A 22712-nucleotide genomic window follows, 5' to 3' on the forward strand; every position below is an offset into this window, starting at 1 on the left:
TTCATGTTCAAAACACTTCACTCAAAAAAAAAAAAACAACACTCAAATTTCAAATCAGAGGAATCTGTTCAAAATCAAAACTTTATTTTTTAGAACTGTAACTTTAAAACTTTCAAAGTTAATACTTAAAATGTGAAAAGTGGCCTTAACTATTAAAGTAACTCAGTGGTAAGAGTTATTAAATAGTTGGTGTGTTCTTGGATTTCCACCTCACACTTTGCTTGATCCCCACTTTAATGCAACAATCTACTGGGCAGGAGGAAAAGGAAAGGGGAGCAGAAGGTGGACTTGAAGGGGCACTGAGGGTGAACGTGAAGGTTTTTATTCTTTGCCCACATTATGCTTATATTCTGCCTTCATGCTTAAAAGTTCGTGCACGGAATCACCGATCTGATCCTGAAAAAGAAAAGGGGTTGGGGGGGAACGAATAGAGGAAGAAAAGTCTCGTTGAAACCTGTAACTATAAAACCTCAGCCGACCACTTTCCTTACTTTAGTGGTAGTAACATGACGTAGGAAATGGAATGATAAAGCGGCTTAGAGAAATTATTAATGTTAAAACAAGCACAGACTTGCTTAATAACAAACTAGTAAAACCATGACTCTCTGGTGCTTAGAATGTCTCTAACTGGAAATAACTTGGGACTGAGTCAAAATTGGAATCCACGCTTTGCAAACTTCAGGAAGTTACTTTTACATTCATATTCACTTCAGATAGTAGTTTCTCATTGGCTACTAAAACCAAATAAAAAAAGGAGTATTATTTGAATATTATTGTATGTGGTGTTGTGAGGATTAAATGCAAAAATAGTAATGTATAGTGAACAGTGCCAGATATAGTCTACATAACACTTCCATTCAGAGTAACTGTGTTGGTTCTCTAGGAAAAAAGAGCAATTTACTACTGTTGGCATTTAGAGAAAGAAAAAAATATATATATATAAGTAATATTTTGAAGCACAAATATGGTACATTGTAGGCTTTCAATAAATGTAGGTTAAACTACACTGAGTCAGATTCATTTCAGTACCACATTTATCATTATCAAAAAGCACCTAGTGAAAGTACCTGCCCGATTTACATAGAAATGTAGAGGCTGATTTTCATAACTTCAGCAGTGCTATTTTATGAATGTAATCCATTAACCCAACAGGATGGGAAATAAGAGTTGGCTGTTGCTCTGAGTATAATGGTTGCCGTTGTTACTACCCCACACATGAGTAGCTGACCAAGAATCAGCACAGAATATCACATACTCTACTCAGAATGAAGGAATTTAAAGAGCAAAGCCCTTCCCCTCAAATTATATCTAGAAAAGGGTCCATAGTTAGTGTATGACATATACAGAGAGTACAAAATGCTCCTAACCTCACCACAGGATAGGAAATATCAAGGGTTTATATGCCGAACCCATACACCTACCAGCCTTTATTCCTTGAAGCAAAGCTGTTTTAGAGCATCACAGCTATGCAGGACTTCAACAGGCTCGTTAAAGAGAAAAGAGAAGAGATTTCTCACACTTCACAATGAAGAGACAGAAAAATAATAACTTCTGGAGCAAAACCCAAGATCTCCCCAAAGTGTTTGCTCTCCTCAGCAGAGGTCAAATGTCCATGAATGAAAGTATCTTAGGGGACAGGGTCAGATGCAGAAAAACTTGTTAATGAGGTGAGGAATTTACAACCTCAAGTTACTTAATCACTCTCCAACCAAAGCCCAGGATGTTGACCAGACCACAGATCCCCAGGAACATTTTAGAACAGATCTCCTCCAGTCACATAGGTCAAGCCCAGTGGTTCATCACACCTCTCTGTGTTCATGCCACAGTCCAGATTCTACAGTTTTTGGTAGCTTATCCAGTTACAGCACTACTAGTTTGATCATGTTTTAGAACTATGCTACTATTTGAGTAGAACCACATGTCTTGATTATTAAACTTGATTCTTCTCTATCCCAGATGCCATTCCTTTTGCCTCTTATTTAGAACAAGCAATCCTGTTCCACACTCAGTGCTACCACCCACTTGGCCAAATGTTTTGCCTAAAGATATCGTTAAAATGAGAATGAAATTTATACTTCAGTCAAAATGTGGTATCACTTGAGGGCTCCCCTACAAAAAATCTGAAATAGTCACTGGTCAGAAACCTCTTGACAACTCATTATTCCCTGAATATCCCTTGACCTTTTGCTGGTGCATCTTCTACACCCAGTCCCAGGCTGGCGGCATCAGCACCGCCTGAACAACTCTTTACAAATGCACACTCTCTGCATGCTCTGCACTTACTGAAGCAGACACTCAAGAGGTAGGGCCCAGCAGCCTGTGTTTTAGCCAGCTCTCCGGTAATTCTGATGCACAATAAAGCTTGAGAACCACAGATCTACACTTAAGAGTACCTCCTCTGAAAGTCATTCACCTTAAAGGGCTTCTTCTACTTCAGGACTACTTTAAATATCCTTTATAACTGTTCCCCCTGGCCTGCCACTTATAGACACAGACACTTCTGAGAGCCGTTTATACATATCCCACAGGATTACAGTCTGTGCATGGCTCTTACTCAGCCCCACGCCCCTACTACATGGTAAGCTGCCTCGCACTAATATTTCCAGAGCTTGGCAGATAGCACGTATCAATAAATGTTGACTGTTATGTCAAAATACTCAGTCAGACAGTCTATAGACAACATATCTCATAAGATGAGACTAGTCTAGGTCGTTTGACCTCATAAGCTTACTTACAATGTGTCTAAACTCATTCCAGGATACTGACCTTAGGGGCTTTTTCAGCTTTCAGTTTACGAACCGCCTCCCCTTGGGCAGCAACTTCATCATACAGAGATTTGCTTTCTAGAATATCTGATGATGATGTAGAAGAAACATTCTGTACTGTCGCAGCAGGAGGATTTCCAAGTTTATATTCCTGGCCAGTTTTCTCCTTATATTCAGCCTTCAAAGCCAAAAGCTGTTTTACGGCTGCATCTATATCTTCCTTTGCTCCTTTCTTGGCTTTTAATTCACGAACCACATCCCCTTGAACAGCCACTCTGTTGTAAAGGACCAAGGAATCCTCAGACGTAGCACAAGTATTATTCAAAGAAGGAGCTGACATTGTCTTAAGAGGAGTAGCTGCCTACAGAGGCAGAAAACCAAAAGTAAAATTAATTCATGTTAAATATCTTTCCACAAAATTATATCAAACTGTTTTCTAATGTTTTAAGTTAAAAACAAAATTTTAAAATTTTACTCCTTAAAAAGTTTAAATGAATAATCTCATTCCTAAAAATTTATCCTAATGAGAAATAACATAAGTAAACAAAGGTAGAGGTACACAGAGATTCACTGCAGCATTTTTATTACAGCAAAAAACTGAACCTAAATCATTACCATTAGAGGACTATTTAAAGAAATTATGACACACCCACCAGATCTGAGAACAAATCACTGCTCTACCACACACTAGCTGTGCAACCTTGAATTAGTTACTTAAACCAGTTCTGCTTTTTAACCATAAGAGAGGGATAATAATTGTATTGAACCCATCAGGTTGATGGGAAATAAAAGGTAATAAATCTATGTAAAGCTCTTAGTTACAAAGGCTGAGAAAATGTAAATATCAATGAGTTAGGTATTATTACTAGTTTTTTAAAAGATGAGATATATCTAGATTGTTGACAAAGCAAGAGCTCCATGAAATACTGTGAAACAATTTTATAGTAATGCTGTGAAACAATTCCATTTGTGTAAAATTATATATTTATAGGCATATGGTTGTATATAAGCATGTGCAACAAATCCAGAGATATGTTGCCTAAACTGATTTCTGGATAGTGAATAACTATACTATATTTATTCTCCATGACATGCTCTTCTTTCACTTAGAATGTTTTCCTCCTACTGAAACCCTTCCAACTTTAAAACCCTGCTACACCATACCTTCCCTGTGACTTTTTTCTTTAATGGTCTTCTACTTAATTTTTCAGAATAATCTCATACATATTCATTGAGCCATACGTATTAAACTCCAAAATGTTTGGCTCTACTCCAGAACTCTGTCCTGATACCAGACCCAGTATTCTGAATGGTCTTCTAGACATCTTTACCTGGATAGCTAAGAGGCACCTCAAGCTGGATCAAAGTTGCATTTTACATGGAGATTAGGTTCTAAAATCACTATGTAAGTCAAAAACCACATACACTAAAAAATTAGTCCCCCCAAATTCCTTAAATCACTCATAATTTATAGTATTTTCTTGGTGAGGTACATATATGTACAATCATAAACATTCACATATAAGTGCATAATATTATATAATAAAGGAAGACTACAATAAAGGAAGCCATTGTATCAAAACTATATACAGTCTGTTCTGCTACACTTATTTTTGGTAAGATGAACTGACTCATTCATGGTTGGTAAACAGGGGAACAATATCAATATAATACTGAAAAATCACATCACCTTGTACGTGATTTCTCCCAGTGTGTTAATGTTTTATGTCAAAGGAGCATAAAGGAAAAAGCTTACTCACAATTAAAAGAGAAAGCTTTAGAAATACATGACAATCTTACAGAAGAATGAGAAAGTCTGTATAAGTGCATTCCTTTAGGGCAGGTGGTACTTTAAAAAAATTGTTTTCCATAACATTAAACCATCTAATGAAGGTGTAAGCATGGATGAAGAAGCTTCAAAAATATATATCCTCTTCTGCTCAAAAAAAAAAAAAGTGTTGAAGCAGGGTACTCCCTGGATCAGACTTTAATTTTTTTTTAATTAATTAATTAATTTACTTATTTATTTTTGGCTGTGTTGGGTCTTAGTTACTGTGCGCGGGCTTTCTCTGGTTGTAGTGAGCGGGGGCTACTCTTTGTTGAGGTGCACGCGCTTCTCACTGTCGTGGCTTCTCTAGTTGCGGAGCACGGACTCTAGGCACGCAGGCTGCAGCAGTTGTGGCACATGCGCTCAGTAGTTATGGCTTGCAGGCTCTAGAGCTCAGGCTCAGTACTTGTGGTGCACGGGATTAGTTGCTCCACGGCATGTGAGATCTTCCCGGGCCAGGGCTCGAACCCATGTCCCTTGCATTGACAGGTGGATTGTTAACCACTGCGCCACCAGGGAAGCCCCAGACTTTAATTTTGATAACACCGGTATCTACTGGAGGCAAATACCCTCAAAGATCTATATATCAAAAGAGAGAGCAATACCCCTAAGGTTTAAGGCTGCAACGATGGCTGACTGCAATGTTGGGTACAAATGCCCGTCAACTGTATTTTAACTTCTATTAGGACCTGCGCAGGTTTCAAAGCTTTTCCAAAACCTTTTTGATACTCCTCCCACCAAGAAGCCTCTACATCCTCTCCCTTGAATCTGGGCAAGGTTATGACTGTTCAACCAATACAACATGGCAGAAGGGACTCTATGTGAGGTTTCCAAGGTTAAATCATAAACCATACAGTGATGCTTCGAACCTGTCTACTGGACACTCACTTTTGGAGCCCTGATCTGTCATATACAAAGTCTCACTACCCTGATACTCATGCTGCAGCTCTCTGTCAACACCTCCACTGAGCTCCTAGCCAACAGCCAGCATCAACTGCCACCCATGTGGGTGAGCCATCTGGGATGTCCGGCCTCGTTGAGCCTTCAATGACTGCTACCCAGCCACAATATGAATGAAACCATAAAAGATGTAGTTTTCAGTGGTTTGCCCCAATCCTATTTTTCCTGATTAGTATGTCACCTTGTAGAACATAAAGTTTTTCAGAACACACACACTGGGGCGTCCCTGGTGGCACAGTGGTTAAGAATCTGCCTGCCAATGCAGAGGACACGGGTTCGAGCCCTGGTGCAGGAAGATCCCACATGCAGAGCAACTAAAGCCTGTGGGCCACAACTACTGAGCCTGCGCTCTAGGGGCTGCGAGCCACAACTACTGAGCCCGCATGCCACAACTACTGAAGCTCGCATGCCACAACTACTGAAGCTCGCATGCCTAGAGCCCGTGCTCTGCAACAAGAGAAGCCACCACAATGAGAAGCCCGCACACCACAACGAAGAGTAGCCCCTGCTCGCCACAACTAGAGAAAGCCCATGTGCAGCAATGAAGACCAAAAATAAAGAACACATACATTAACTCATAGCATAATACTAATAACTTTACAGAAAATGTAAAAGATGAGAGGCAGAGGTGTAAATTGGGACCAATGAGGGAACAGTAGCCAAATTTCCCATCTCGTGCTATTCTAGTATATATACTAGCAGTTCTCAAGGTGTGGCCTACAAACGCCAGAGGGTTTCTGAGACCTTTTCAAAGGAGGTCTGCAAGGTCACAGCTATTTTCATGATAATAATAAGATGTAATTTGTAGTTTTTGCTCTCACTCTCTCATGAGTACACAGTGCAGTTTTATGGAGGCTAAGGCAAATTAAAAAGATTTGCAAAACCATACCACTCTCCTAACTGAAAGTTTTCTTTTAGAAAACAGTTATTTTTCATAAAAAAATGTTATTTATATAAACATACGGTTGGGTTTATTATTGCTATTTTTTAAATGAATTAATAAATTCTTTTAAAACTTCTCAATTTTAATTTTTATGGCAAACACTGATAAATATAATCCACATAAACGAAGGTCCTCAATCACTTCTAAGTGTGAAACCAAAAAGTCTGAGAACTGCTGGTATATAAATAGCACAAGGATACTGCCCTACGTAAATTCTTACTTCTCTTCCTTTAATTTTCTTTTGGCTAAGACTACACAGCTTTTAGTTTGTGTAAATTAAAAGCTCAAGTCATGACATTCCCGCTCTTAATAGTTCCAAACTTGTATCTCCTAATAAACTGTGCTTCTGTCTTCCCTAGCTCAGGTTAGTTACCACTCACTTACCTAGTCAACCAAAACAAAACTAGAAGTTACCGTCTTCCTATTTTACTTCCTGAATTCATGTCCTACTTTATTTCCTCCATGCCCTCATGCTCTGGCTTCCTGACCACTTATCACACCTTCTAATCCTATGTCCAATCCACCCTCCAAACTATCTTCTTCACTGCTACCAAATCTTCAATGACTACCCAACTGCCAACACCTATGGACCCCAAACTATGCAGCAAGGTGTTCCAGGGAGCCACTGGAAATTCCTAGGGACACCACGGGATGTTTTAAATATCTAAGGTAAACAGTAACATATCCAACATCTGTCAAACACTGCATAATACAAGTTCAAGGTGGCTCGGTTTCAACATTAGTGTGTGCTACATTCCTTTCAATGATGCTATATCTTTGCAAAGCTGGATTTTTCACAGCTGTTGTGTTAAAAATCAAATACCACAGGAAAATCATTGTGGAAACAGAAAATAAGCATGGTAGTGTCCAATCTGAGTCCAAGGTTCAAGAGAGAAATAAAAGTATTATTTTTTTCTTTCAATTAATACGTCATTTTAAGAATGAAATAAAAATAAGAATGTAATTTAAATATTTAACATTTAAGAACAAAATCTTTTATAAATGAAATTTAAGTTCCTTTTCCTTCAATTTATGTATATTATTTTTTGCAAATGGCTACTAAGTTACTGGGATATAAATATTTATCTAGTTGCTTGAACTTAACTACTTAATAAAGAGAACAGTTAGGAATTTCATTCAGCCTAGAGGTGTCATGAAAAAAATTACTGGGAAACTAAGGGTGCTACGAAATAAGGAAGTTTCAGGACCTCTGGTCTGCACAATAACCCCCCTAATTCTCTAGACATGTCACGGCCTCTCAAATCCACATCCTGTAAAATGAGGACAGAAGCTGTGTCTCTATCTGGAATGTCCTCCAGACCTGGACTGCCAGGAAGATTCCTAACTCATTCTTTTTTTTTTTTTTTTTGCAGTACGCGGGCCTCTCACCGTTGTGGCCTCTCCCATTGCGGAGCACAGGCTCTGGATGCGCAGGCTCAGTGGTCATGGCTCACGGGCCCAGCCGCTGTGCGGCATGTGGGATCCTCCCAGACTGGGGCACGAACCCACGTCTCCTGCATCGGCAGGCGGACTCTCAACCACTGCACCACCAGGGAAGCCCCCTAACTCATTCTTAAAGACAGAGATTAAGCATTACCACCGAGATGAAAAAAAAAACAGAGGCAAAGTTTCTTATTTGCCCTTTTTCTCTTTTCTAACCCTCAATGACTGCTCGGAGCTCTTCTCCAAGATGCACTGGAGTTTGATAAAGTGCAGACAGGGAGCCAGAAAACCAGGTCACTGTCCTAACACTGTCGTAACAACTTGTTTTCTTGGGCAAGGATCTACTACAGCTCTATTAGAATTAAAAAAAGGCTTTTCTAAAAGATTCTTTTAATCTAGTCTTTCTTACTCTTTCACATAAAAAAAATTAACTTTTGAAAATCTTGTTTTGCAGGGTATTTTAAAATCTTACAAGAAAGAACAACAACAACAAAAATTGCAAAAGTTAGAGTTATTGTCTTCTTCGATCTCAACAGTGAGGAAGACAATCTTTGTAAACAGATTCTAAACCCTAGGACAGAAAGATCATTGATTAGAGACCTATCCATAAAAGTAAATTATTTACCTCATTCTTTGTTGTTTCTACTTTGGTCTTTTCCTTTGACCCAGATGTTGGCATTTCCTTCGTATGCCCATCAGGAATGTATATCAGAATGCATGGAGCTTCTATGCAACTATATGGACTAAAAAGAAAATGAAGGGACAAAAAACTTTGAACAAAATTATCTGAACAGCAATTAAAATTGAATTCCTAGATTAATTCAATGGCACTGTTAATACTTTTCAAGGTATAAGTAAATAGTCCATTCTCTTATTCAAATCAGTCTCTTCAGAGTAGTTTAAAAACAATATATAAAAATTGACAGTGCTAACCATAAACTTTCATGGATATGAAAATGCTAAGTCCAGGACAAAGTTACATCTACTCTGGCCACCAGAAATGGCATTAGTGGATGTTCATGGTCTCACTCTTGACTTAAAAGAAATGCATCTACATACCATACCTAATCTGCTTATGAGCAGAAGAATTTCTGTAAAACATTTATTTTCTAAGAATTTCTCAATTCTAAAGGGTACAGTCATTAGCAAAATCCACTGCCCTTGAGACTACTCATAAGCAAAATATTTTTTTGAATTTTGTGGCAAAGGCCACAGAGTAAAAATAAGTGAGAGACTTTAGTAACAACAGAATCCTATACATCTCTTCAGTATTTCTGAATATGGCCTTATTGAAATATAATTCACATACCAAAATATCCACCCTTTGAAAGTACACTATTCCCTGGTTACATAAAATTGTGCAACCATCACCACTATCTAAGTTTAAAACATTCTCATCACCCTAAAAAGAATCTTTGTACCCTTTATCTATCACTTGCCAGTCTCCCATGCCTCTGGTCCCTAGCAACCACTAATCTAACTTTGTTTGTATGAATTTGTCTATTCTGGACATTTCATATAAATGAAATCGTACAATACGTGGTCTGTCGTGACTAGCTTACTTCACTTAGCATAATGCTTACAAGGTTCATGCATGTTATAGCATGAATCAGCGCTTCACTTTTTTTTATGGCTGAACGATATTCCCTTGTATGGATACACCACCTTTTGTTTATCCATTCATCAGTTGTTGGACATTTGGGTTGTTTGTACCTTTTGTCTATTACGCATGATGCTGCTATGAGCATTCATGTACAAATTTTTGTGTGAACATATGTTATTACTTTCCTTGGGTATATATATAAAAGTGGAAATGCTAGGTCAAATGATAACACCATATTTAACTTTTTGAGGAACTGCCACTTTGTTTTCCAAAGTAACTACATCGTTTTACAATCCTATTAGCAATGTATGAGGGTTCCAATTTCTCCACATCCTCAACACTTGTTACTGCCTGCCTTCTTGATTACAGCCATCCAAGGGGGTATGGAATGATATCTCACTGTGGTCTTGATTTGCATTTTCCTAATAACTAATAATATTGAGCATCTATTCATGTGCTTATTGACCACTTGTATATCTGCTTTGGAGAATGTCTTTGTCCGTTTTTAACTGTCTTTTTATTATCAAGTTGTAAGGATTCTTTATTTATTCTGCATACAAGTCCTTTATCAGATACATGTGCAAATATTTTTCTCTCATTCTGTGGACTGTCTTTTCACTTTCCTGATGGTGTCCTCTGAAGCACAAAAATTTTTGATATAGTCCAATTCATGTATATTTTCGTTGGTTGCTTATGCTTTAGGTGTTATATTTAAGAAAGCACTGCTAAGATTACAAAGACTTAAACTTATGTTTTCCTTTAGGAGTTTTATAGTTTAGCTCTTACATTTAGGTCTTTGATCCATATTTGAGTTAATTTTTATACATGGTATGAGGTAGGGGTTCATTCACTCTTGCACGTGGTTGCTGATACAGCACCATTTGTCGAAACGTTCAACAATCTTTCAGAATAAACTGAGAGCCTACTCTCTTCTGGGCATGACTCTAGTTGGTACCATCACTACCACCACCACCACCACCACCACCACCACCATCGCTAAATATTTAACAAGGGCTTTAATAAGTACTGGACACTGTGCATGCTGTTTACACACATGGTCTTATTTGACTAACGGCAACGTGATACTAAGATGAACATGAAAAAAGTATCTGCCCTTAATGAATTTCCAGTGGTGGAAACAAGATAGATAGATAGACAGACAGACAGAAAGATAGATACAACAGCATGTGATAAATATTCTAAAGAGGAAAGTGCTCGCTGCAATGGGGACACATAGGTTGGGTGCCTATCCAGATTAGAGGAATACAAGAAAGCTCTGGAAGAAGTAACATTTGAAAGGTTACCCAGATGAAGAAAAAGCAGCACGGCAATTCCAGGAAAAAGCAAGAAGTTCAAAGGTAGCTGATGACTTTGGAAAGCCCCAAGCAGTGCAGTATCTTGAACAGAAGGGAGGAAGAGGTCAGCTACAACACAGATGGCTCAGGTGGGTCGAGAGGCCATTACACGGAAACTCTTGCATGCCAAACTAAGAAGTTTAGATTTTCCTCTGAAGCTAACAAGAATTATTAAGCAGGGGAAGATAATGTGATAAAATTGTTACTCTGAAAGTTTTAGACCGGGGGCCATATGAAAAGTGGATCAGAAAAGTGCAAAACTGGAAGGAAGAGACTATTTTAGAAACTGTTTTGGCAATCAAGGAAGAAATGCTAAGGGCCTGAAACAAAGGCAGAGCAGTAGAAGCACAGAGATGAACTAGGCAAGCGGTACAAACAACAAGGTTTACTGATTAGAATGGGGGATGAAGGAGAAGAACTGAGGAGAGATGGTAACTAGGATCTTGAATTTTGAAGTTTGAGGTACTTGAAAGTTATCTATTCAGAGATGTCTAAAAGGCATTAATTAGATTCACAAGTCTGGAGCTCAGGAGTGAGGTCTGATCACAAAGTTAAAGAGATGCAATAAAAAACAGCAAAGACAAAAAAAAGAAACGCGAACAAAAATTCAGAGACTGAAAGTTCTCCTAGTAATTCTATTACTTCGTGGTTTAAAAAAAACACAAACATTTGTTATAATCCTCTAACTGTACCTGCTGTACTATTTGTATTCTACAATATATCTAATTAAAGTACACTATAAAGAAAAGCTGCCTGTGATAAACCATAATGGAAAAGAATATGAAAATGTATATATATATGTGCAACTGAGTCACTCTGCTGTACAGCGGTAATTAATACAACACTGTAAATCAACTATACTTCAATAAAAAATAAATTTAGAAGAAAAAAGAAAAGGTAATAGCTATAATGTTTATCCAAAGATAACACTGAAATTTTTTTCTTTTTACTTGGACCATGTGAAGATGAATGGTTTAGTTCTAGAAATAAAATTTGTTATTATGCTGTTTCAAAGTTAAAATTTGTTACAATGATGTCTGAAATAGTAAATACAGAAGAACAAATGAAACCAAACAGAGAATTGTCAGGTACAGTATTTTAGTGGAAGTTCAATCTTTAAAATATTATTCACTATAAGAATTTTAAGCATTTTCATTTAAATGTTCAGTTACACTGATTTACCTAATGGGTTCATAAGGTTGATCACATATGAAGAAGCCTCTTCTCTGGAGTTGTATAATGTCTCCTTTTTTCAAATCCTTAAGGCAGGGATCCCCCAGCATTAATTCTTCATGCTGTAAAGATGGTATAAGACCAAAATACACTTTCTTGAACATCAGAGCACTAAAAACAACCCTAAAATGCAAGCAGCTTTTCCAGTAGCTGCAACAGGATATGTTAAAAACTTTACTACTTAAGTACATGCAGTAAAACAGTGAAATATTAAAATAAATAACAATTATTCATTATATTTCTAAAAGTTAACATTTATATACTGATGGGCTTCATGAACCTTTTAACTAACTTGATTGGTGTCCCTGCAGATATAAAGAAATTTCCCACTATAAATATGAAGTACAATACAAGAAGCACACAGACCTAGCTGAAAGGCACGCTGGCGCAGCACTAAAGCACAAGGGTTCTAGAGCCAGGAGGCCTGGGTTTGAACCCCAGCTCTACGCCTTATTGCCTGTCCTCAAGCAACTTACTGAACCTCACTGTGCCTCGGTTTCTAGAATTTATAAAATGGGAACATTATTCTTTTATATCATTTTTAACAAAATTCTAGAAATCTTTTCCATTTTATCTGAGGAAACAAATACTTAAAATTAATTTTAAAAATTCTAAAGAAAAGGTTATACTGATACAACAGAGCAAGATGAAACAGGGTTTCTTTCAGGAGGCTACCTTACTGTTCTTGTTGACATACTGCTTAAAGTCCTCGTCTTTTCCCAGTACGGGCTTTGTGATCAAGTGCTCGTAAGTGACACAGATTGCTGGGACAGGAAGAGCACGTTCGGTCTCGGCAAGCCATGTGATCTTAGTGGTTTTCTTATAGTCTTTGTTCTCCAAATTCAATTTTGCATCAAGAGATACAATTTTTCCTTCTGCATTTCTAAAAATAAGATAGGAAAGTGTTTTCAGAAAACAAACTTTAACTGCCACAAATGCACTATTTTGTTCTGTACCTGTAATAAATGGATAGGGAATTTTCTTTGGAAAAATTTCAAAACATTTATTTGAGTTTCTATAGGTGCCAGACATTAATTGGTTAAGAGATGAATGAAGTAGAGTCCCTGCTATCAAGATACTAATACGTGGACAGATCCCCCACACATCTGATGAAGAACATGAACATATTTATGAATTTTAAAGTCACCTGGACTAAACATTAAAAAATCTAAAATACTGTATTTTCAGAACATTTATCAATTACTTGACATCATATGTAATGACACGACAACTGATATTTCAGAGTTTACTAAATTAATCTTAGCATACTATGTCCCATTTGTGTAATCATAAGAACTGGTTAAAAAAAAAAAGAACTGGTAAGTGTAGCACACTATAATAACTGGAAAGTTCATATTCAGCACAAAACGATTAAATTTAAAGTAGATTTTAGTGTCCATCAACAGAGTAATGGATAAAAAAGATGTGGTACATATATACAATGGAATATTAGCCATAAAAAGGAACAAAAGTGGGTCATTTGTAGAGACGTGGATGGACCTAGAGACTGTCATATAGAGTGAAGTAAGTCAGAAAGAGAAAAACAAATATCGTATATTAACCCATACATGTGGAATCTAGAAAAATGGTATAGAGGACCATATTCGCAAAGCAGAAACAGAGACACAGACGTAGAGAACAAAAGTATGGATACCAAGGGGGAAAGGGGTGGGGCGGGAGGAATTAGGAGACTGGGACTGACACACATACACTACTGATACTAGGTATAAAATAGACAACTGATGGGAACATACTGTATAACATAGGGAACTCTACTTAATGCCCTGTGGTGTCCTAAATGGGAGGGAAAGCCAAAAGGGAGGGGATATATGTATATGTACAGCTGATTCATTTTGCTGTGCAGCAGAAGCTAACACAACATTGTAAAGCAACTGTACTCCAATAAAAATTAATAAAAAAAATTTAAAAATAAAAAATAAAGTAGACTTTAGGATATACAGAATGTTATACATACAATTTCTGTCCAAAGGATCTCTCCACCATGCAATCGCATTCTGAGAATTAGATGATAAAAGGGGGGCCTAAAGCATTAGAATTATTTTTTATATCTACATACTGTCGTTTTCAACATCACAAGCAATATCCTAATACCCTATTAATGTAATGAAACATATATGGAAAAAAACCTTAATGTGTCCAGAATTTGCAGCATCTATGCCTGGGTAGATGTACCAGCCAGCACCATCAATGGGTCTGAATTAGGTAATTTTTAATAAATGAATAAACATAAAAGACTTTCCTTCCATATTTATTTGAAAACAAACAAAAAGTTCTTACCTGTGTATTTTAGTAATGTTGATGTTGCCCCAATTTATAAATGTAACCGTCTCACCCTCTGACAACGTCTCTGCGTCAGCACCTTCAATGAAAACTTTAGGACTATACCAGACGGGTTTCAAGCCAACATCAGGATTCTGATTTAAAAAAAAAAAAAAAAAAAAAAAAGAGAATGCTGGTTGAAACAACAACTATTGAACCCAGTATGAAATTTATACATTCATTCATTTTATTCCTTAACAAAAACAGAAGTCATCTGTATTAGTCTGATTCCCAGCTCTGTGACCCTGGGTCAGACACCTGACCAATAATGTACTGGAGTCAGATGAGGGTGGTCTGCCCCGAGATTACTGCCAGCCTAAAACAATCATTCTTTGTTTTTAGAGCTAAGACAGTATTTGTCTCACAGTGTCCCTCCAACCAGAATCTGCTTTGCTAGCCTCAAAAATCTCACTGCTTTTGCAGCAAAGGAGAAAATAAAGTCATTCCTCATCAGTGGCTGTGGAACGTCACTATAGGAACAGACGTCATCTTAGCAGGAAATGGTAGATCTTTCACATTTTAGGAGACAAATTTTAAAGACAGTAGCATACACGTACAGAAAGATGAACTTTCTGCCTTTTCAGTATATATTACATGAAGAAGAAAAAGAGATCCGGAAAATAAAAAGAATGCTATATTTGTTAATTTTCAGATTTTTGTTTGACCGAAATCTAAAGAAAAAAAGTGTAAGAAGATCCTTTGAATAAATGTTAAATAACACGCATTCAATAATTGTTCACTGAATGCACCAATGCACTTGAAAAAAGTCAGTATGTTGCAACAACTTATACTATGCTGGGCTCAGAACAGAATACTGACAGGCTAAATATAGAACACTTTGTGAGGGAAAGGATAACGAAAATTCCACAGAGCAAACTGAGCAATCCAGTCATCATTTAAAGTGTTTCCTAATCAATTAGTTATTTAACTATTACTTATTCTTTATTATTACAAATAAGCACCCTTAAAAGTTTTATTCTCACCGTTCAAATTTTAAAACATTAAGCTTCACATTTAAGCTGACTGTAGTGGGCGATATGATACATCAGAAATCACCATTCACCTGGTTGAACCCATCAGATGCAAGATAAAGGCAACGGTAAAGCCAAATCGGTCTCACACTCACTCTCTCTCACACACACACACACACACACACACACACACACACAGACTCTCTCTCCCCAAGTCTTATTAGGGGAACCCTTAAAATAAGTCTTCCAAATTAAAAAGAAGCTAATGTCATACAGAGAAAGGCAATCATAGGCTACCACTTAAAACATTTATAGCTGTTCATGAAACATCACCTTACACCTGAGTAAGTCTATGAACATAACATAGTTATGAGTAAGGTTATGAATATATTAGTCTATTAGTATATGAGTGAGTTAGTCTATGGACGTAAGCTTCATTGGATAATAAAGATATTAACAGACAACTCACAAAGCTGGAACAAAAGGATCTATTTTTTCTTCAAGACTATGAACCTAGCAGTTATAACCGTGTGAGACAACAAACATGGCTTAACTAAGAAGAACTCCCTGCTACCTGTATTTAAGATTTATATTCCGAATTCAGATAGACAGATATCATTGTCACTTCACTGATATTTTCTAAAACAGAGCCAATGGCAGCATGATAGACTCTGGACTCAAGCTGTGATTCAATACTATTAGGTCAAATGTTTTGGCTTAAAGGCAACAGCGAATAACCCAGCTAATAGAGAATGCACCTCAGCTTTCACACAGAGATAAGAGCACGGATTATATAATACCTCCAAGAAGAAATAAATTCTTATTATACACTAATATGCTATCTCCACAAAATAAAAAATAGGCACCGAGTGTAACAGTTCTGTGGGATGTGCTGTGGATAGTAACACCGCTAGAATAAATTTCTTCAGTAAGAAATCCACAAAAACATTTACTTCCATTAGTATCAAATTCTTAAACAGCTCATACAATTCAACATCAAAAAAACAAACAATTCAATTTAAAAATGGACAGAAGAACTGAACAGACGTTTTGCCAGAGGAAATGCAGATGGCCAACAGGCATATGAAAAGATGCTTAACATCGATAATCATCAGAGAAATGCAAACCCAAACCACAATGAGATATTGTAACCTTGCACCTGTCAGACGGCTATCATCAAAAAGAACACAAATAACAAATGCTGGCGAGGATGTGGAGAGAAGAGAACCCTTGTGCACTGTTGGCGGGAATGTAAATTGGTGCAGCCACTGTGGAAAACAGCATGGAGGTTTCTCCAAAAACTAAACATAAAAGTACCATAAGACTCAGCAATTCTACTCCTGGGTATATATCCGAGAAAAACAAAAACACTAATTCGAAAAGATACATGCACCCCAATGTGCATAGCAGCATTGCTTACAATTGCCAAGATATGGAAGCAACCGAAGAGTCCACCAACAGATAAATGGACAAAGACGTGGTGTGTACACACACACACACACACACACACACACACACACACACACACACACAGGAATACTCAGCCATAAAAAAGAATGAGATTTGCAGCAACATGGATGGACTTGGGAGGCATTATGCTAAGTGAAATAAGTCAGACAGAGAAAGACAAATACTATATGATATGACTTACATGTGGAATCTAAAAAATACAACAAACTAGTGAATATAACATATATATATATGTATATATATACACACACATATATACATATACATACATATACATACATATACATACACATACATATATACATATACATATATACATATATATACATATATGTATATACATATATATACATATATGCATATATATATGTGTGTATATATATATATATAACATATATATATATATAACAAAAAGAAGCAGACTCACAGATACAGAGAACAAACTAGTGGTTACCAGCTGGGGAGAGGTGGGGGACAGGACAATATAGGGGTGAGGGGTGGTAAGTACAACAAATGGGTATAAGATAAGCTCAAGGATGTACAACACGAAGAATATAGCCAATATTTTGTAGTAACTGTAAACAGAAAGTAGCCTTTAAAAACTGTATAAAAAATTGAAAAAAAAATTTTTTTTAATCAGTATGAAATCCTGACAAATAATGCTGGATCAAAAATGGTCCCCAGGGCTTCCCTGGTGGCGCAGTAGTTGAGAATCCACCTGCCGATGCAGGGGACACGGGTTTGTGCCCCGGTCCGGGAAGACCCCACATACCGCGGCTGGGCCCATGAGCCATGGCCGCTGAGCCTGCGCTCCGCAATGGGAGAGGCCACAACAGTGAGAGGCCTGCGTACCGCAAAAAAAAAAAAAAAAAAAAAATGGTCCCCAATCATGCTATTGCCACCAAAGTACATTTTTCCCTTTGATTATTCTGCTCCTTTAACAGAGAGAACAACATTGGTGAAACCGGAGAGTGACCTTTGGGTGTCTGGCTACTTCTTTCATCTCCTCCTGGGCCTCAGGGATGTCCACCGGGATCACCTCTTTCTTCAGTAACGCGACGTATCGTGGAGCCACCGGGTCAATAACCTGCAACAAAGGCGTCCCTGTGTTAGAACATTCAGAGATTTTTTAGAACTTCATCAATAAAATAAGTAATAGCACAGGAATAACAACTGGCATTCTTTGTTACTGCATTTACTAATTTTTTGGTTTACCAGCTAACTCTTCTCTAACATTTAGCTGTCAAGTAGAAAAAACAAAAACAATCATAAACAAAGACTGCATGAAGGATTTAGAGTTCCCTTCCAAGAGTAACTACTGACAAGTGAAAAGAAACCAATAGTTAAAGCATATTAGAAATATTCCGAAAGTAATTTTTAACTATGATATTAGAAAGGAAAATTATCCTGTGGGGTTATGTAACAATCCTACAGGTAAATGTGATACTCCATTTTGTATTGTTGGAGAAGACTGTTTTGAAGGAATATAGAAATATGTGTTTTAGTATCATTTTCTATAAGCAGTGTTAGGCAACACACCACCATCAAAAGCAGAACAGCATTAGGTCACTATAATAAGGCAATTCTATAGAGTAAAAGTAAACAAGTATTTCTACTGGTCTGCATGCTATATATATATATATACACACGTATATAGGGACCAACTGTGTTCCCAAGGGCCTGGCACATGCAGGTAGTCAACACATATTTACAGGTTAACTGAATGAATGGTAGTACTCATTACATTCTAACCTACTCTACCTCCAAAACAGAAGCAGCACCCCCTTCTGGATCCGATGTATCTTTCTCATTTCACTATTCAATTTAAAATTATCCATGATGACCAATCACAACAGCAGTATTTAGATACTAAATAAAGCATTTGGAAGAAAAATGTAGACAGAAGCAAGTGCGGAGTCAAATAGCTAAGTAAAGTAGTGAAAGTCATTTTCTTCCCATTAGAAGGATGCAGGAAATAGTGGTATGGCTAATTAAACCTGGCTGTGCCTTTTGGTTTATATTGGGTTTTTGTTGCTATTGTTTGGCTGGTATTTTGTTGTTGTTGTTTGCTTTGAGAGTATTTCTCAGAAATTGTGAATGAACTTAGAGAAGAAACCATGCTCAGAGGGTCAGTCAGAAAAGTCTGAAAAGCCATCTAACTTCCCCTTGATTGCTACTCCTTACCTGCTTATATTTCATGCCAGTACTAAATCAGCGCCAGCCCCCCTCTAAACTTACTGTTTCATTCTTTCCTTCCCTGAGGTTTAAAAGTCATTCTTACTGGTTAAGGGTTCCTTCTTTCAGCTTCTACTGGGTTAGAATGATCACAGATTTAATTTGTGACTACTCAGTTTAGTATTTAAGCCAGTAAGATACAATTTCTTCTTTTAAAGAAGCTAAAACTAGACGATCCAACCTGAGAAACTTACTTCAGTTCACTGCAGCTCAGTTTCCTCAACTGACAAAGAGAGCAGAAGACTGTTTCTCACACTTGACTAATTACAATGATCCCTTAGGGCACTGGCTGGCACAGAGTTTCATGCCACTTAACCCTGAACGACAACGATTCTAATCGTCTTAAGTAAAGTCTGGAAATCTTTTTTTTTTTTTTTTTTTTTGCGGTACGCGGGCCTCTCCCTGCTGTGGCCTCTCCCATTGTGGAGCACAGGCTCCGGACGCGCAGGCTCAGCGGCCATGGCTCACGGGCCCAGCCGCTCCGCGGCATGTGGGATCTTCCCGGACCGGGGCACGAACCCGTGTCCCCTGCATCAGCAGGTGGACTCCCAACCACTGCGCCACCAGGGAAGCCCTGGAAATCTATTTTTAAACAAGCATTCCGTAGGATGGTTAGGATCAGACAAATTTGGGAAATCTTGGATTAAAAGATTTAAGTCTTTTTCAGTTCTAAAATTGTACAATTCTCAAAATCTCTGGACCAGTGGTTTTAAATTACTCCAAAAGGTCCAGAGACTCTTCTTCTGAAGCTGAGGGTTCTGCTCTGAGACAACGGTATCAAGAAAATGTATGATATTAAATGTCAAGTCCCCAGAGTTTTCCCCAGTCAGTTCCAAAACCCTGGCAGTCAGACCTTCACACTTCTGGCAACTTGACTGAAAGAATCTCCTCTGGAAAAACTGCCTAGTCCAAGAGATGAGATGTAAGGTTACTGACGCTGAGGCTTTTCAATTAACCGGCCAGCCAGACCATCTTAATGTGAGGCACAGCTGACAAGCCCAATCTTTTTCTCAGGGCTTCCAATCCCTCTCTCAGTCCCCTGTGTTAAAGATGAGCAGATAACCAAGGCTCACCAGATGTCTGAGAAATGCCTTTAATATCAAAGAAAAAACAAAATAAACAACCTGGAGGAAAGACATAAGAAAAAATACCATTGATTATATTATAACCATGAAATAGGAACAGGAAGTTATTCTGAAAATTCAAAGCACAAACGAGAAATCTTGGAAATATGACAGCATAAATGAAAAACTCAACAGAAGTTGAGAAGATAGGGCTGAGTACATCTACCAGAAAGTAGAGCCAAAAGATGAGATGGAAAATGAGAGAAAACAAAATTAGAGCAACAGTCCAGGAAATCCAACATGTGCTCAAGAAACGTTCCACAGAGGAGAAAGACAACATAGTTGAGAAAAAAACAAAGAAACAGAAGGAACTTAGGAACATTTCCCAGAACTGACGGAATGAGTTTCCAATCTGGAAACCACATGTTCTTCCAATGGATATGAATGAAAACAGACCCACCCCAAGGCACATCACTGTGAAATTTCAAAGTGAAGAAGCTGTTCATATGAAAGTCTCAAAAATCTTCATCCCATGCTCCCCTTCTCAGGGAGCTACCAGAGGATATAGTACAGCAAAGCAAAAAGGCAATAAAAAGAGAAGGAAGATCCAAGAACCAGATGATCCATCACAGAAGAAAAGCAAAGGGAATTCCCAGGATGATGAGGAAGATTGACCTGGGAGCACAGCTGGGCTTCAGAAGTTAACAGGCCTCTCATCTAGATCAGATGTGAGCAGCAGGAAGGCCCCGGCAGAGACGTCTCTAACGTGAAACTGAAATACCTGAGGCATGTGAACATTTTGGCAGGAAATTTAGATAACTTGCGCAGAGTCTGAGATGGAATTAGAAAATTAAACAAACGAGGGAAACAGAACAAAACAATTAGCCACAAGAAAGCCAACGAGTTATGAGAAAAAATAGGAGACCTAAATCCTCCTCTTCCATTGTGAAAAGTAAACTGATGATGCCTAAAGCAAACAAACAAACAAAAAATCAAGAAGAAGCAAAACACACATCTCATTTAGGGATATGGGCAATAAATACCAAAAAAATTATCTAGAAGAGCTGAAAGTGATTTATCTAGCGAGAGAAAATGGAAGGAAAGAAGACAGGGGAATATGCTGTTCATTTAACAGACCCTATAGAATTATCGGCCTGTAGTGAAATGTATTTCTTATATTTGAACTAAATGTACACGGATTATTAATGAAAAGTATTCCAATGTTAACTCTGCCTATAAGTTTTGAATGTATTTATTAGTAACTGCAGCAACAGAGCGAACCAATTAATAATTCCATTATGTATCCAAAAACTGACTAAACACAAAAGACAAAATAAATTCAAGACACATGCGAGACAAGCAACTATTTTTTGAGGCAAGGCATCAGCACAATCAAGCAGCAATACAAAGAAAAAGAATTTACAGAACACAATCACAGAAACCATAGTTTAAAACATGGCACTTCAATGATTTGCCTTATTATAGTGTCTAAGCATCTGCTTCCAATTAACAATGTCAATATGCAGTATTCCTCATTTGACTTTTATTTAAGACACAGCTTTTTTTTTTTTTAAGCTAGATTCAATAAGACACAGGGATTATAATTAACGAACCTTCAATACAATTCAATGAAATCTGTAACTTTAAAACTCTGTCCTCTCAGTAAACAAGGGAACAGTAGAATGGAGTTAGCCAAATCTTCCCTTTGCCACTAAGAAAACTAGAGGACATGTTTTTTTAAACTAGGAATAATGCATTTCAGTGGGTCTGTATAAGCAAGTCTCATATAAATGTGATTGTGCTTCAAAGCTGTATAACATCTCAGGTTATAACATGTAAGATGCTAAAAGCTATGTGCTAAGTAAGGCAAATAAAAGCATTAAGTAATACCTTCTTACAGAGAGCTCGCAGCTTGAAAGCAGAAAAATGAAATGCAAAGTGTTCAAAAAAGATTTAAGGAAAAAACTGTTACCATTCCCCATAACTCCAAGTTTGTTTTAATCATTGTTCTTGTTTGGTATAGTTTATAGGCTTAATGCACTTTATATGTTTAAAAAAGTAAAACATTCCATTTTCCTGAAAACTCTGCAAAACTGTAATATTCTTCACAAAATTTTCCCTGCCATGAGCACACTAATGAATTCTACATGTAATCTATTACTTAGGAGTTAGGCATGAAAAAAAGAGGACCAGGAGTCAAAACATGTACCTTTTTGTTAAATGCCCAAATTTTGTCCCATTCCATGTTCACAACGGAACGTGAAGAACCCTAGAAAAACAATAATAGAACAGCTTAAAGGGCAAGAAGTATTAACCAGAATATTTTCTTTAAGTCAAGCATGCCAGAAAATAAACCCAGTCAATGCTTACAAGTTTACTTCCACTGGAATATAAAACTTAGTCTGTACACACTGATCTCGTTACCCTGAACAGTTAGAGTCAACAGTCACAGATTTCACTGGGTGAAAACACCACAGCTGCCTTTGTCCAACCCTAGCATAG

General features: G+C 37.4%; 1 protein-coding gene across 2 annotated transcripts in view; it reads right to left on the reverse strand.

Moving 5' to 3' along the window:
- Positions 1 to 22712, reverse strand: part of EPRS1 (glutamyl-prolyl-tRNA synthetase 1) — a 68523-nt gene that overhangs the window by 25389 nt on the left and 20422 nt on the right. The window contains exons 12-19 of one of the 2 annotated variants that reach the window (XM_060298480.2): positions 22420 to 22479; positions 22101 to 22121; positions 17888 to 17998; positions 14429 to 14565; positions 12806 to 13013; positions 12080 to 12192; positions 8565 to 8682; positions 2767 to 3126 (exon numbers count right to left, since the gene is read on the reverse strand). In XM_060298480.2, the coding sequence (XP_060154463.1) occupies positions 2767 to 3126; positions 8565 to 8682; positions 12080 to 12192; positions 12806 to 13013; positions 14429 to 14565; positions 17888 to 17998; positions 22101 to 22121; positions 22420 to 22479 (1128 nt within the window). The remainder of the gene's footprint in view (positions 1 to 2766; positions 3127 to 8564; positions 8683 to 12079; positions 12193 to 12805; positions 13014 to 14428; positions 14566 to 17887; positions 17999 to 22100; positions 22122 to 22419; positions 22480 to 22712) is intronic. The other variant, XM_030868332.3, reaches the window with a different exon arrangement.

This window comes from Globicephala melas, chromosome 1 (assembly GCF_963455315.2).
Source record: "Globicephala melas chromosome 1, mGloMel1.2, whole genome shotgun sequence".
In the NCBI taxonomy this organism is placed as follows: Eukaryota; Metazoa; Chordata; class Mammalia; order Artiodactyla; family Delphinidae; genus Globicephala; species Globicephala melas.